General features: G+C 54.5%; 1 protein-coding gene across 2 annotated transcripts; it reads left to right on the forward strand.

Annotated features, from left to right (window-relative positions):
• Nucleotides 1–1,903: 1,903 nt before the first annotated feature.
• On the forward strand, nt 1,904–13,021 carry Mafk (v-maf musculoaponeurotic fibrosarcoma oncogene family, protein K (avian)). Of its 2 annotated transcripts, none has more exons than NM_010757.2 (3): nt 1,904–2,080; nt 9,507–9,586; nt 10,453–13,020. In NM_010757.2, the coding sequence occupies exons 2-3, from the start codon at nt 9,551–9,553 to the stop codon at nt 10,885–10,887; spliced, it is 471 nt and encodes a 156-aa protein (NP_034887.1). In that variant the 5' UTR covers nt 1,904–2,080; nt 9,507–9,550; the 3' UTR covers nt 10,888–13,020. The 2 variants fall into 2 exon arrangements, with proteins under 2 accessions (NP_034887.1, XP_006504716.1); XM_006504653.4 differs by lacking the exon at nt 1,904–2,080 and adding an exon at nt 4,075–8,651 and having other exon boundaries at nt 10,453–13,021.
• The last annotated feature ends 2,112 nt before the right edge of the window (nt 13,022–15,133 follow it).

Below are 15,133 nucleotides of genomic sequence, written 5' to 3' on the forward strand. Positions count from 1 at the left end.
AGGAGCAAGAACAGATGTGAGGCCCATTGCAAGAGGTCACAGTGCCTGCAGCACACTGAGCTACACTGTGGAACTGACCACACAGAAAACCACGGGTTTCCGGATGCTTGTGCCTGTCACCCTCCAACATATTTCCAGAGTGCCTCATAGACTCGCTCTAAATAGTCCTGGGAAGGCACAGTGTGTGGGCTTGAGAGCCATGTTGCTAGGGCTCAGGGATGCCTCCTGCTCATCCCGTTCTCAGCCCTGAGCATCACTTCGGCCTGAAAGGAGGACGTTAAATTGCATTCTGGGCATTGCCTCCCCTCCAAGGGTAGCAGTACCAACACCCTGCAGTTTTGTCCGTCTGAGACAGGAAAAGGGGGATGGCTCCCATGTAAGGACATCTTGGGACTCCTAGGCACATCTAGGAATCCAACTGCTGCACTGCGCTAGAGTACAGGAAGTTCTGTGTGTGCTCTTGCCCCCACCGAAGCCTATGGAAAACAGCCATATGTCCATGCATCCCCAAGTCAGAGAGATATGGCTTTCTGTCTGTTGTGGTTTGAATATGTTAGGCCCAGGAAGTGGCACTATTAGGAGGTATGGCCTTGTTGGAATAGGTGTCTCACTGTGGGTGTGGGCTTTAAGACCCTCATCCTTACTGCTTGGAAGTCAGTCTTCCTAGCAGCCTTCAGATGAAGATGTAGAACTCTCAGCTCTGCCTGCACCATGACTGCCTGGATGCTACCATGATCCTTGATGATAATGGACTAAACCTCTGAACCTATAAGGCAGCCCTAACTAAATGTTGTCCTTATAAGAGTTACCTTGGTCGTGGTGACTATTCACAGCAGTAAAAACCTAACTAAGACACTATCCATTGCTTACAGGGAGAGGGAGAGGGGGGAGGGGGAGGGGAGGGGGAGGGGGAGAGGGAGAGGGAGGGAGGAGAGGGAGGGAGGAGAGGGAGAAGGGGGGAGGGGGAGGGGGAGGGGGAGGGGCAGGCTTAGGTGAAGGCACTTAGGGTGAAGGCAGAAGGATTAAGAGCTTCAAGACAGTGCCAGTGAGGTGGCTCAGTGGGTAAAGGTACCAAGTCTGAGTTCAATTTTCGGAACCCAAAAGTGGAAAGAAAAAACAGATTCCCTAAAGTTGCCCTCTGACTTCCACACATTCGTGGTAGTGTGTGCACACCAATCCACATACATATGAACACACATATAAATAAGTAAAAAAAAAAAATAAAGTTTTATAAGTGTTCCAGGCCACTCTGAGCTGCACAGTGAGACCTTACCTCTGTCTCAGATATAAATCAAAAGGTCATGGTATGGGTCAGAAGAGGATGCTACATACATATCTCTTTCTCCTTTGTAGGGTGCATCTGCCTTGCTGATTATGTGGTGTAACTGAGCCACTTCGCCACCTTGACGTGGGCTTGGTGTTAGGTCCAGAACATGGTCACTAGCCAGTTGGCCTCTATTCTCTCTGCCAAGACCCGGGGAGGCTCCAGCAGCCTCAGGATCACAGTGAGTAGCATAGACGACAGTGGGTGACATAGAGACATAATGCCCAGGCTGAAAGTTCAAGGAAACGTGGGGTCCATACCCAGTGTGCGTCACGCTCGCCTGACACCCCCTACCTTGGGAAAGGAGCACAGACCCCGCCCCGGGTGTGTTGGGGATGGACAGGGCCAGGAGCTCAGCAATGAGACAACTGCACGTGGAAGCATGTAGGAGGACCCAGGGACTGGGGCAGCGAGGGGCGTGGCCATCAGGGGCGTGGTGCCGACGCGCGGCCAGAGAGGGCGTGGTTTTGGTGAGCGAAGAAGCGTGAGCAACAGGGGCGTGATCACTAGGGGCGTGGCCATCGCGGGGGCGGGGCGGTGACGCGCTTCGACGCGCGATCCCGGAAGCGGTGTCAGTACTGGGGAGCCGGCGGCGGGCGGCGGGTGGCAGGGACTTGTTGTTCTTCGCCGAGTCGGAACGAGAAGTCCGAAGCGCGCAGGCGGAGACGGCGACTAAGGGGAGCGCGAGAGCAGAAGCGCTTGTGAAGAGTGCGTGTCCGCAAGGAGCCGCCGCGCCCGGCCCCGCGCGCGACCCGGGTGAGTGAGGGGCTTCGGGAACTGGGTAGGGGAACCCAGAGTTCGTGCACCTGCGGGAGGAGCACCCCGAAGGCCGCGGGACCCAGCCTGGGCCTCGAGCACGTGCCACGCGGGACCTAGCTCAAGGCCCACACGGGACCCACCACGTGCGGGAGAGTGGCACCCGGGAGCCGTGCGCACCTGGCCATTTCCGTCGGCGTAGAATTCGCCCCCACCTCGCCCCCGGCCGGGACCCCGAAAGGGCCTGAGTAACTGGTGTCACTTTCTAATCAGCTGACCGGCCAGCGGTGCCGGATGTGGAAGCTGTGGGTGGGGAGCGAGGCAGGTGACCGTCTTGGCCAGCCTATCGCTTCCGTCACTTTCTTCAGGTGTGGTCTGGGGCCAAGGTCCCATCCAACTCTGAAGTGCGAGGTTCCCTAGTAGGGTGAGCGGATAGGCGTGTTAAGAGTGTGCATGTTTACGAGCGTGCGGCGAGAAATCAGAAGCAAAAACTCTAGCAAATTACAGGTGAAGAAAGCCTCGTGGGTCCTAGGTGCCTAGATTAGATCTCTTTGGGGGAGATAGACTCCTCTTCTGGTATCCTTGAGATAACAGCCACTCCAGCCTCCTAGAACTTGCCCCGTAAGAACGCAGTCGGTATTTGGGAGGTGAGGCTGCTTGGTGCTCTTGTTTCTCTAGGGAAGTTAGTCTGAGCCTCGCTTTTCACACAGCTCTCATTGCTAACACAGATGCACTTTAACAGTTCGCCTTCCAATTGATGGACAGGCACTCAGTACACTCAGTCCTCAAAAGCTAGCTTGTGTCTCAGCTGGTAGGTAGTTCACCCCTTCCACTCCTGTGGAGTCACTAAAATTAGCCCTGGGACCCCAGAGGTTGGCACTGCTGAGGTCATACTGTGGCAGCAACATTTCAGAAGGTATCTGGTGGAGTGCACGTGGGTACTTTGATGCTTTGAGCTGGTGTTTTAGGGCCAGGTAACTTCTTTCAAAGGTGTTGGTCTAAAGCCATTATGTTATGGTGGCACATGCTTGTACTCCTAGCACATGGGAGTCTGAGGCAGGAAGATCTTGAGTTTAAGGTTAGCCTGGATTGCTTAGCTAGTTCAAGACCAGCCTTAGTTACATAGCGAGACACTGTCACACAAAACCAAACTGAAACAGTAGGTGTGAATTTAAGCATGTGGATGGAGTCAAGAAAGCTGTATAGGCAGGACCTACCTGCAGCCCATGTCACTGGGGACAGCCCTCACTGATGACAAAAACCTTCCTCTCTCCTTAGATAAATCACGAGAAATGTGGTGTTTGACCTTGGTAAAGGGAATGTGTCTAATGTGATAACTTCTTGTGATTCCAAAAGAAAAGATTTACTAGACAAAACACAAAGCCAGGCTTTGCTGGAGTACATTCTCCTCTTGTTCTCCAACTGAGCTGGGCTTGCAGGGCCCTGTTCCAAGTTCAGGGCTGTGTACTTTCCAGGTAGTTGCTAAAAATGGACGTTGGATGGAGGGTCTGGGGAGGCTCTGTTTTCCCGAGAGTCTGCTGTTTCTGTGTCCCAGCCCTTTCTCTAGCACCTCAAGGCTTCTGGTGAGTCTTTTCTGGCCATTACTTCCTAAGGACCCTCAGTTTTTAGTCCCTGGCTCTACCAGCCCCAGGGCTTGTTTACAGTCTCTGCTAACTCTTTCTTGCAGTCTAGACTAAGAAGTTGTGTCTGTTTTTGCCCCGGCTGTTCTGAGTCTAAAGGTTTCTTGGGGTGGACTTTCTGGATCTCGGGTCTAGTCCACACGGGAAATGGAAATCAGGCCAGCTGGGAGAATTCTCTGTGTGGCCGATCTCTGGAGCTATAAACAGTGACTCATTCTCCCGCCCCACCCTCCCTGTCCCCTGCTCCGCTCCGGGAAGATGCCTGGTCACTCATATTTACTTTTGCTTTTTATAAGTCACACACATGCGTTCTGTTTCCTCTTTCCTGCAGTTTCAGGAAACTGAAAGTGTTATCTGAAAACCTATAGAGTTTCACAGAGGTAGACCTGAGCCCCAGTGATCAAACACCACACTGCTTGGTGTTGGGGAGGATACTACAGCCTTGCTTGCTTGATGGCCTGGCCTGAGGTCAGAGGTCAGGGTTAGAGGATAGGGGCTGTTGTGTCTGATGACACACCTGTCAGCTCTTCCTTGGGGCTGTCTGGTATGGTAGGGGGAGAGCACACACCCTCCGCTCAGCTTCCTTTTTTGTCTGAGTCCCCGCCTCTGTCTGTCTATAAAACAGACCTTGATACCCTGAAGGAGCTGGTATCAGCAACACACGCTCTCTGCTTAACAGAAGTTGATTGTGCATGGAAGCTGCTGAAAGAATGTTCTAGAACCAGGTCTAGGTCCAGGGAAAAGGCTGACTTTCCAAAGACAGCAATTAGGAGGGCTTTCAGGAAGAAGTGGAAGTTGAGGCTAGAGTGGAGACCCCATATCCATCATAGCCAGGAACACTCACCAGCCAAAGAAGGAAGCCCAGACAGGGAAGCTCAGAAGGGCACCCCAAGACCTATGTTATCTGTGGGACTAAGTCTGAGGCACCAAGATCAGAGTTGGGGATCTGTTACACCAAGGTCCAGAGAAGAACTGGACCGTGCATGGGGCTGGGTAGGTCAAGAGCTGGTTCTGTAGTTCCAGCACTTGGAGGCTGAGGCAAGAGAAGACCAATTCCAGACTAGCCTGGGCTGTTCGAGGCTCCGTCTTAAACAAGCAGGTCTGGAGAGGTAACTCAGTTCGTAAAGTGTTTGCTTGAGCCCACGTAAAGATGTTAGATGTGGTGGCATACTCTGTCATCCCAGTGTTGGCTAGGGAGAGACAGGAAGATCACTGAATCTCTCTGGTCAGCTAGCCTAACCTTTGTGATTAGTTCCGGGCCACTGAGAGTCCTGGTTTCAGACAAGTGAGATATACCCAGTGGGGTGGCTCAGGGGGTAGAGGTGCTTGCCATCAAGCCTGGTGGCCTGAGTTCAAAGCCCCAAGACCCGCATTGTAGAAAGAGAGAACTGACTCCCAAAAATTATCCTCTGATCTTCACACCCACTTTGGCAAGTACACACACACACACAGAGACACACACACACACACACACACACACACACACACACACATGTCTGGGCTTAGCTGTTTCCTGGGGACATCCCCAGTGAAACATGGAGAGTAGAAAGTGGCTGGAGCCCCAGGACCACCAGCGATGGGCCAGAGCCACTCAGTCAGTCAGGGAGAGGAGGTCAGGTTAGAGGCAGAGGGAGGGCAGCCACAGTTGAGGGAGGTGTGCCGTGCACCCTGCTGTCAGCCTCGAAACTGCTTGAGTCACCTCTGCATGTAACTGGGATGACACAGCTTCCTGAGATTGCAAGCGCAAGGTGACCAGACGTCCTCTAGGCTAGGCAGACAGTTGTGGCTTATGGGAGGGCGGCCAGCCAGCCTGAGCTGGGTGGAGATGCCCAGCCACGCGCTGTGGGAGGACGGCACAGTGAAATCTTAGTGGTCTGCAGTGGCAGGAGCTCATTTGACCAGCTGTGTTGTGGTTCATCAGCATGTGGCCACTGTCTGTCGGGGATGTGTCAGCCCCATGTGTCCTCGGGGTCCTGGAAAGGGTGCTTGGCTTTGGGTATTTGTGAGAGGCTCCGGAACAGAGGTGGCCACATCCTTAGTGGCTTTAGGTTCTGTGGCTGCCTGCTGTCAGGGTGACGCTTGCTGTCTGGGGCATGAACCTGTTCCCTTGGACAGACTAGGTCTCTCGACACCCACCCTGCTCCCTTCCCCCATTCTGGGAGACCAGAAACCTGAAGAGCACACATCTTGGTCAGCTGGATTGGGGGCTGGAGTTGCTGTCACCCCAAGGAACAGGGGGTATCACTCAGAACCCCCAGGTTGGTGTTACAGTTGCAGCAGAGTGAGATGGGTGATCCATGTTATACACTACCTGGGGAACATGGAGACCTTTTGAGACTGAGACCTTTTCTGGTCCACCATAGCACTAGTAGCAAGTACATAGTCTCTGTAGCTCCCTGTCTGTTTGTCCTTCTTGCTGTGTGCTAGGACTGCCAGGATGTCGTGCAGGAGAGAGTCTTGATGCTATAAGTGCCCCCAATAGTGCAGTCAGTGCAGTGGAGTGCTGAGGAACTGCTTCCGGGGAGCAAAAGTAGGTAGGATAGGCGATGCTCTGCCTGCTCCCCCACCCCCATCCCCTCTCCCATACGGAAGACAGTCTGCTAGCATCTGCTACCTGCTGTCTCTGGATGCCAGGCTGGACTCCCTTGCTCTGCGGCAGTGTGCCTCTCTGCTCTTTATGCACAGGGCCTCTTCTATCCCAGTCCATCTTCAAGTGGAAGGACTGGCCACCCTGTCCCTGCTGGCTGGCCGTGTTTATCAGAGGAGCTGGGCTTGGGCAGGGGTAGCTTCTCCCTAAGTTGTCCAGGCTGACTTTGAACACACTCTGTAGCCCAGGTTGGCCTTGAACTTGTAGTTCTCCCAGGGTCTAGGATGGCAGGCCTGGCTTGGCCTTCGATGGATAGGTTGGGACTGTACCCAGGTGCTTGGCGTACACACACTGAGTTGCTGAAAATCTCTGTCCCTTAGATCGTCCCCCGTGATTGCAACCAGGCAGAAGGGCATGCATGCCTCTGTCTGACTCAGGGCAAACGTGCACCTCACCTTTCCCCTGGACAGACTTCTACAATGTTGGTCATGAAGGATGGAGTCTGAGTTATTTTGACAGGGGGTGCAGGTGTTCCTGCTGAACAGGGTTCCAGAAGCTGAAGCCTAGCTGGGGCGGGGTAGGCTGGGGTAAAAACATTAGCTCAGTCTAAGTGTGCACCCAGGACTCCTGAGTGGGGGCTTCAGGACTCCACTTGTCATCTCTGGGGTCTTTTCTCGCATCCTCTTTTTCTGAGGAAATGACCCCAGCATTGAAGGGGTTGGCATTTGTCCATGGCCTCTGGGGTTTACTTATTTTTAAGCCAGCTTAAGTCTGAAGAAGGATCCTTGAACTCAGACCCCATCAGAAGCCCACAAAGAGGGTATACATGGAAAGTGCCAGGGAGGGGCCCTTCCTGCTGGCCAGGTGGTCTCCATCCAGTGGTCAGTTGACTCTCGTGGGGTCACCTGGGGGCAAGCCCCTACCCCGTGCATGTCCTGGCCACCCAGCTGTCACAGTACCATCACTATGGCAATGGAAAGATTCCTGCTCCAAGCTGAGCGCTGGCCTGCACGTCTCGGCACCCGTGGGTCTGAGTTGATTCCCCCTTCTTCCAGGCACCTTCCTTTTCCGCTGGCAGTGGCCCCTGGGGCCCGTGAGCATGCGGGTGGGAGGGGTGTCCTTGTGTGGGAATGTGAGCCGGCTCTGTAAACAGCCTGTGACTCACCACATAGCTATGTCACTGACGCTGGAGTTGCAAGTTGGAAGAGATGCCCAATCCCTCCTCCCTCCTTACACGGAAAACTTTCTCAGGGCTCCCGGGGCTCCTAGGCGCCTGGCTCCTGAGAGTTCCTAATGGGGCAGCCCAGCACCTCTCTAGTGCCACTGTTACCTGGCTGGAGCTGGAGGTGATCTGTGGACGATACATGCTCTGCCCGTATCCCCATGTGATCTCTCATCGACATTGGATCACCCTCACAAGCTCTGGTCCATCTCAGGTCCCAGATGGATACTGTGACAGGATGCATGCTGCTTTACCTGAGTTCCTGGCCCTGCCCCTGTCCTGGTCGGCCTACTGCCATTGCCCCTCAGCATGACCAGCGAAGTCACCAGGGTACTATATCTACTACCAGAGTCAGTACCTTGTCTCTCGCTGATGGCTTCCTGGGCAGTAAGGGTGGCGGGCAATGAGACAGGACCCCATCAGAGGTGGGGTCACAGTGTAGAGAGACAGAGCCTAAAGGCCCCTCACATCTGTGGGGGAAGGGACAGGGAGGTCCTCCACTGTCTTGTTCATGCCTGTCCTCCACACTCTCCTTTGTGTGATTTCCCTGATGTTCCTTGTTCTGTGCCCATCTTTGTCAGGGTTTGAAAGACAAGAGCTGGGGGTGTATCCCACTTTAAAGGCGTCCCTGTCCCTCTTACCCCTTCCCCACTTGTCAGGGAATGAATGGGTTTGTTTACTGCCTGAGAACCTCGTGTTGTCTTTCCGCACAGGCTTGACCCACAAGTCCCAAATGCTTTTGGGCTTCTCTGTTGCCATGGCGACAGTGGGGGGTTGGCTACATCCCAAGGTCGTCATGGCAACTATCAGAGGGGAATCATGCTTGGGATGCTTTGGCTGGCTTTTTCATGAATGATGAGGGTGTGTGACACAATGCAGACTGGAGAATGAGAAGGGCGGGCAAGGGGGCTGGCGGGCTGGCCATGGGGACAGGGCCTGCCAGACAGCCCAGTAAGTCTGCCAGGTGGCTGGAGTTCTCTGCCCGTGTCTCTGGCTGGATCCTCTGAACCTGCTACCCACCAGTAGCCCCCACCCCACCCATAGGGGCCTTGGGGTCACTCTGAGGGGCTGGGGTGGCCAGGGAGGAGTGGTGATGTCACAGCTGCAGTGTCCTTCACGGAGGTAGGTGTCCCTTGGGTTGCAGGAGGGCGGTGCTGTGGAGGGGTGGGGGTGTGAATGAGGTCTCAGGAAATAGCCTTCTCTCCCTGGTGAGCCAGGCTGAGACGGGAACACCAGGAGCTCTTGCTAAGGGATAAACACTGCCCCAAGGCCCTCTCCCTCAGAGTGGAGCACTGCCGCTTATAGAGCTGGTTATGCAGCTGGCAAGTCCCTTTGGTCTTGAGGATGCATGCAGCACCTGGTCCTCGTCCTCCCCCCCCCCCCCCCGGCTGTAAATTTCTTGTCTGCGTTCAGGAGGGCACCTAGAGCAGAAAGCAACAATTGTTCGTGACTGCAGTTACTCCGCAGGGCTGATGGCATCCCTTAGTGTGAGCTGGATGGGAGAACCAGGTGGCAGCCCCCAGGGACGTAGGGGTCTTGTGTGTTCTGGGGACTGTTGCTGGAGCAAGAGGCATGGTTGGATCTCATTCCTCCCTGCTAGGCAGAGGCAAACTGGCCAGGGTGCCTGCTCCAATGTGCTGAAGCAGTGGTTTTCAACCTGTTTGTCGCGATCCCCTGAGGGTGTCCAACAACCTTTTTATGGGGTGGGGGTGTCACTTAAGACCATCAAAACTCACAGATATTTACGTTACGATTCATAACAGTAGCAAAATTACAAATATAAAGTAGCAATAAAAATAAATTCATGGATGGGGGTCACAAGAACATGAGGGTCACACCGGAATATTAAAGGGTCATAGCATTAAGAGGTTGAGAACTTAAGGCTTAAGGGCAGGCCTGCCCCATTTCCAGGTGCTGTTACTTAGAGGTAATGATCCTAGCTTGCTAAGTCCTAACATACCGTTTCTGTCTTTCCAGCTACGATTTTCTGGTGGTTCCGTCCTGGTGACAGGGCCCGGGTTATGACGACTAATCCCAAGCCCAACAAGGCATTGAAGGTAAGGCGGGCAGGGCCAGCATGGGCTGTGACGGGCTCTGCCCTGGCATGGCACAGGGGCAACTCATCCTGCCCTGGCAAAGCCCTCCCCCTGGCCCCCTCACAGCACTGCCCTAGAAAATGAGGTCAGCTTTGTCCTCAGGAATTGGAGAAAGAGGAGGAGAGGCGGTTCAGTGGCCTTGATACCCAGAGAGGCAGCTCACAGGTGGGAGGGCGGGAGGGCAGGTGTGGAACAGATACTGGCTACCTAGGGCTGCATCCACAGGCCCTTCCTCTGCCTAAACTTGTCCCCCACCCCCACCCCACCCTCCATCCCAGGTAAACATCCTCAGGTAAGCTGGTGTCCCTTCTGCCAGGCCTTACTACTCGATGTCGCTATCACCAGAAGTGCTACTGAGTCAGCTTCCTTGTCTCAGAGGCTCCTGGGTACTGTGTGCTGGGCCCCTTGAGCGAGCCCTGACCAGCCAGATGCAGGTTTTGCCCCAGTGGGTGGATGTCAGGGAAGGGCAGGCCAGTGCTGTCCCTCACCTAAAAGTGTTTGGCCAGAGCATCCGAGGGGGCAAGGTCCCAGTTCCTGTGTCCACAGAAAGCTTTAGAAGTTGACCAAGACCTTCCTGAGGGAATGGCTGTCAGGTCCTCCCTGTTCAAAGAGGTGTCATAGCGACAGGAGCGGGACTGTCTGTGGGTACCCTGCCCTGGGCGTAGCCTTGGAGTCCCATGCTGCCACCCTGGTGCACAATGGGAACTCAGGGCAGGTGAGAGGCACTGCTAGGCCTTTGTTGTGTCAGATCTTAGCCTTTGGTGATTGTGTGCCCGTCCCATGAACTCTGTGTCCCTGTTCTGACCGCTGCTCGTGTGGCTCTTTAGGTCAAGAAGGAGGCGGGTGAGAACGCCCCTGTTCTTAGCGATGATGAGCTGGTGTCCATGTCAGTGCGGGAGCTAAACCAGCACCTGCGGGGGCTCACCAAGGAGGAGGTCACTCGGCTGAAGCAGCGGCGGCGCACACTCAAGAACAGAGGCTACGCGGCTAGCTGTCGCATCAAGCGTGTGACACAGAAAGAGGAGCTGGAACGGCAGCGTGTGGAGCTACAGCAGGAGGTGGAGAAGCTGGCTCGAGAGAACAGCAGCATGCGGCTGGAGCTAGATGCCCTGCGCTCCAAGTATGAGGCCCTACAGACCTTCGCTCGCACCGTGGCCCGAGGGCCTGTCACACCCACCAAGGTGGCCACCACCAGTGTCATCACCATCGTCAAATCTGCCGAGCTCTCCTCCACCTCTGTACCCTTCTCAGCCGCCTCCTAGTGTCTGCTGGGGCCGGGCAGGGTGCGGGCAGTGGCACAGCCCTCATGCCTATCCCAGGCTCCCTGGCACAGATTCCTCATGTCTACCTGCCCACTGTGAACCCTGCGGGGCTGAGGGCAGGGACAGCAGGAACAGCAGGGACAGCAGATGCAGGATAAAAGGGAAGCTCTCAGGAGCCAGTGCCTCAAGCAACGCCCTCTCAAATCTCTCCTTCCCCTGGGGGTGTGTTTTTAGGAGCTGGCAGGAACCACATGGCCAACCAGGATGAACAACTCTAGGCCCCTGCAGCAGAGTGTGAGGACTCGGTCTTCCACTTCTCCGGTGCCTGCTTGTCAGCACCGTTGGTGCCGTCCCCTCTAAGGGCCTCCAGCTGGGGTAGACACCATTCTGCCTGTCCCTTTCTGGGCTTGGGCCTTCTTGTCCTTATCAAAGGGCGCTACAACCTGCTTTAGCTCTTAGAGCCAGGCTCATGTCCTGGGAAACACTTGCAGGGGCTAATGTCTGTGTTCCTGTGTGTACACAGGCTACCATCACAGCCTGTGGAGACTGGAAACCGATGGCCAGGTGGCCACATGGGAGAGCCTGTCCAGTATGTGCGCCGAGGGTTGCATGAATGTCATGGAGTGTCCCTGGAGGTCTGGTAGACTGCCCATTGTGGTGCTGCAGGGGCCGCCTGTCCACAGAGCCAGCAAACAGCCAGGCTGGGGTTCTCTGGGGCTTAGCAGAGGGGAGAGAGAGAGAGGAGCAGGTGAAGCCTGAGAGGTGCTGAGAGATGTCGCTGGCAGGTGAGACGTGTGTTGCTGCAAAAAGAACAGGAACGAAGTAGACAGGGATAGTGCGGAGTCCTGGCAGTCGAGGTCCAGGGGATGTGGAAGAGGCCTGAGAGGCATAGTATTAAGGGACAGAGACTGAGTCCGGAGGGCCTTGTGGACACACCCATGGTAGGCAGGTCAGCAAGGACCCCAGGCAGACTGTAAGTTGCAAATACTCTGCATCTTTGGTGCCCACTTGTTACCTAAGCCTTTTCCTCCTTCATAGAGCTCTGGGGCCACTGGACATCTTGCGCTTTTTTACTGAAGGAATCGTGTCCTCCAGGTCCTGGGGAATATGGTAGACAGGGAGTCAGGGGCAGGCTGAGTCACAGCCAGGCACTTAGAAAGCAAGCACTGTTGGAACCATAGCCTTGGTAGGTAATCCATATTGGATATCAATAAGGACCATGGATATTTAAAGAGAGAAGATATTATATATATATAATTATACACACATTTTATCGTACAGATTTTTCATAACAATTTTCTTTCCCAGTTTGATACTGTAGATCTTTATTAATGCAGAGTAGGTTGGACGGTGGGGTGGGGAACGAAGGCCCAGGGTGCCAACAGCCTTCCTCAGTCTTTCCTGCGGTGGCACTGGGCAGCTGGGTCACTGGTGAAGCCTGCTCCAGCACGTGTCACGCTGGATGAGTACAGTGGTAGGCAGATGACCACTGACTGTCATCTTTTCTGTGGTGGCACTGGGCATGCTGGGCCACTGGTGAAGCCTGCTCCAGCACGTGTCACACTGGATGAGTACAGTGGTAGGCAGATGACCACTGACTGTGGCTTGCTGCCCACGCCTGGCCTGTGGTGGTCTTCCTGGGCGGAGGCTCCATATTCTTGGCCTCCAGGGTAGACAGGGCTGTCAGTGCTACCCGGAGCACCCGTGCAGGGCACCTGCCTGGAGGGGCTGGGAAGGGTGTGAGTGCGCCCCATGGCACTGTGTCACTGAAATTTCATTGTCACAATTTAATATATGGACATTTTTATTTAAAGATAAAAGTGAGTTTTCTGTCTTGTTCCTTTGACTTCTGAAAGTAAGCTTTAACTTTTTCAAAAGGTGACAGGGACACATGCTGACCACGCAGAGACCTGGCATCCTCAGCCACCTGCCACTTGGCAATTTCATTTCAATATTTATTTTTTTGTGCTTTTTTTTCCCTACCATGTTATAAATTATTGAGAAAAGATCAAGATCACAGACTGTTGGCCCCCTGTCTGCCCCCTGCCTCATGGCCACCACCTAATTTATTGCTGTACATGTTGCCGTGACTGCTTTTGTATCTTTGCAATAAAGAATTTCCTGTTTGGGATGCTTCTGGTGTCTGGATGGTGCTGTGGTTGGGAACTATGCAGCCTGGGCTGGCCCTTCCCTGAGGAGGCCTGGCTTCCTAGTCTGCACACCTGGGCCCCCCACCCCTGGGAGTCGGGTTACAATCCCAGACTGGTCTCCTAAGATGTGGGGACTATCGCCAGGTGACACCTTTCTACCTGCACTCCTAGATCATCTGCAGATATGCCCCTCAGTGTCCAGGATATGCTGACTAGAGACCTCTGATGGCCAGGGCAACTTGTGGGAGCCTCAGGGACCTGAGTAATCCTTGTAGGGTGGGCCATGTCACCTGCTTGGTCCCTGGCCTCTCTTGGGTGAACATGCAGGACATTGCAAGAGGGCCAGGGTCTGTGTGGGGCAGAGCTCAGTGACGCTAACAGAATACTCGTTAAGGACTAGTGCTGAGGATGGCTCAGTTGCTAAAGTGCTTGCCTTGTAGGCATGAGGACCTGGGTTCAATCCCTAGGAAGCCAGGTGCATATTTGTAACCCCAGTGTTATAGGCGCAGAGAGAAATAAGCCTCGGGTGCTCACGGGCCAGCAGGCCTAGCCTACTTGGTGAGTTTCAAGTCAGAAACAGCCTCTAGTGAGACCAGGTTTCTCTACAGCTGACTCCAGCATCCCCTGTCCCCAGCCTATAGCCTACTTCTGTCCCTGGGTGCAATCAGCCTCTGGGTAGACAGACTATAAAAGGAGGCCACACCCACACCAGATCCACTCGGCACAGTGATCAGCACAAGTTCCAAATGGCTGTTACGCAGTCTGCTGTGTAAATGTGAGGATCTGTGTTCAGATCCCAACACTGGCATAATCCCAGCAATTGTAGGGGTCAAAGCAGATTCTTGAGGCTTCATCCAAATTGATGAAGCGCTACGGTTCAGTTAAGAAGCCCCGTCTCGAAAACTTTAAAAACTTACTGGAAAAATAACTAAAGAAAACACCCAGCATCGACCCTCTGGCCTCCTTACAAATGTGCACACGTGCATACACACCTGCACGTGAAATGGCAGAAGGTTGTGCCAGGACAAGTCCACTTACTGCCTGGCAAGCAGCCCACTCCTCGCACCCCATGGGCTGGACTTGAATGAGACTGAAGCCCCGCCCCCTCCCTGGTACTCCAATCGCATCCCAGCATTCTTTGAGCAGCTTGGCCTGGCTAGATCCGTCTGAGTCCGTCTGTAGCCACCAGGGCCCTGGGGGACATGCTATGCCTGGCCCAGCTTTTCTTTGTAGCAAGTTTCAACTGATGTACCTCTGAGTGCAGGTGGTGGCGGAGAGGGAAGCAAGGTGCAGCGACCCCTACTGACATCCCTTGCTGGCAACTTGTTTAATATCTTTGGTTAGCACACCTTCCCAGTGCCTAGGTACAGAGGTTCCCGGTGCACGTGTGGGTATTTAGTGATGTCAACTGACTGTCAGAGGCCCAGGAGCCTACTTTGTATCTGGACTTGTGGGCGAGGATCCTATCGAGTTTGTCCATAGCCACAAGGCGGGGGCAGAGGAAGGCAGCCCCCTGCTGGCTGAGCCCTAAGCCTCTTGTATTTGATGACCGGCAGGCATGGGCTCTAGAGTGTAGGTCTCTGGGCGTACAGAGCCCCTCCCAGCCCTGTTGACTGTGTGGGCTGCGGGGCCACCCTCTGTGCCTGCCAGTCCCAGAAGTCAGATAAGTAGGTGTGGGTGGCTTTTTACAGGCAGGAAGGAGTAGAGCCTATCTTATCAGCCCAGAGGGCTCAGGGAGAAGCTAATGGCCTTGCCTCCTCCTGTCTCTGGGCCCTGAGAATAAGACAGAAAAACACCCCCTCCACCCCCTTTGTCTGATATTGTGGGCTGTGGGAACTAACAACTAGGCAAGTGACACTGTTCCTGGGTGGGTGGCATTTCTGTCTGCCTTTGTCTCCATGTTTCCAAGGCCGGTGTGGCTGGAATACTGAGTCTATCTTAGCCTCCCTGGGCACTGGACCTGGTATACAGGAAGAGACAAGAGAGAAGGCAGGCCCCCAGGCTTGAGTTCTTGGACCAGGCCACGCTAGGCTGTGCCACGGGAATCATAAACCACTTTAGGGTGGGGCCGACCTGAAGTTCAGAGGGAGGTGACT

The sequence above is a fragment of the Mus musculus genome, chromosome 5, assembly GCF_000001635.26.
Source record: "Mus musculus strain C57BL/6J chromosome 5, GRCm38.p6 C57BL/6J".
In the NCBI taxonomy this organism is placed as follows: Eukaryota; Metazoa; Chordata; class Mammalia; order Rodentia; family Muridae; genus Mus; species Mus musculus.

Bases quoted from the DNA above. Each gene is read 5' to 3' on its own strand.
- Mafk (NM_010757.2), top strand. From the start codon at position 9,551: ATGACGACTAATCCCAAGCCCAACAAGGCATTGAAG. The intron at 9,587-10,452 runs GTAAGGCGGGCA...GTGGCTCTTTAG, and splicing joins AGCCCAACAAGGCATTGAAG to GTCAAGAAGGAGGCGGGTGA.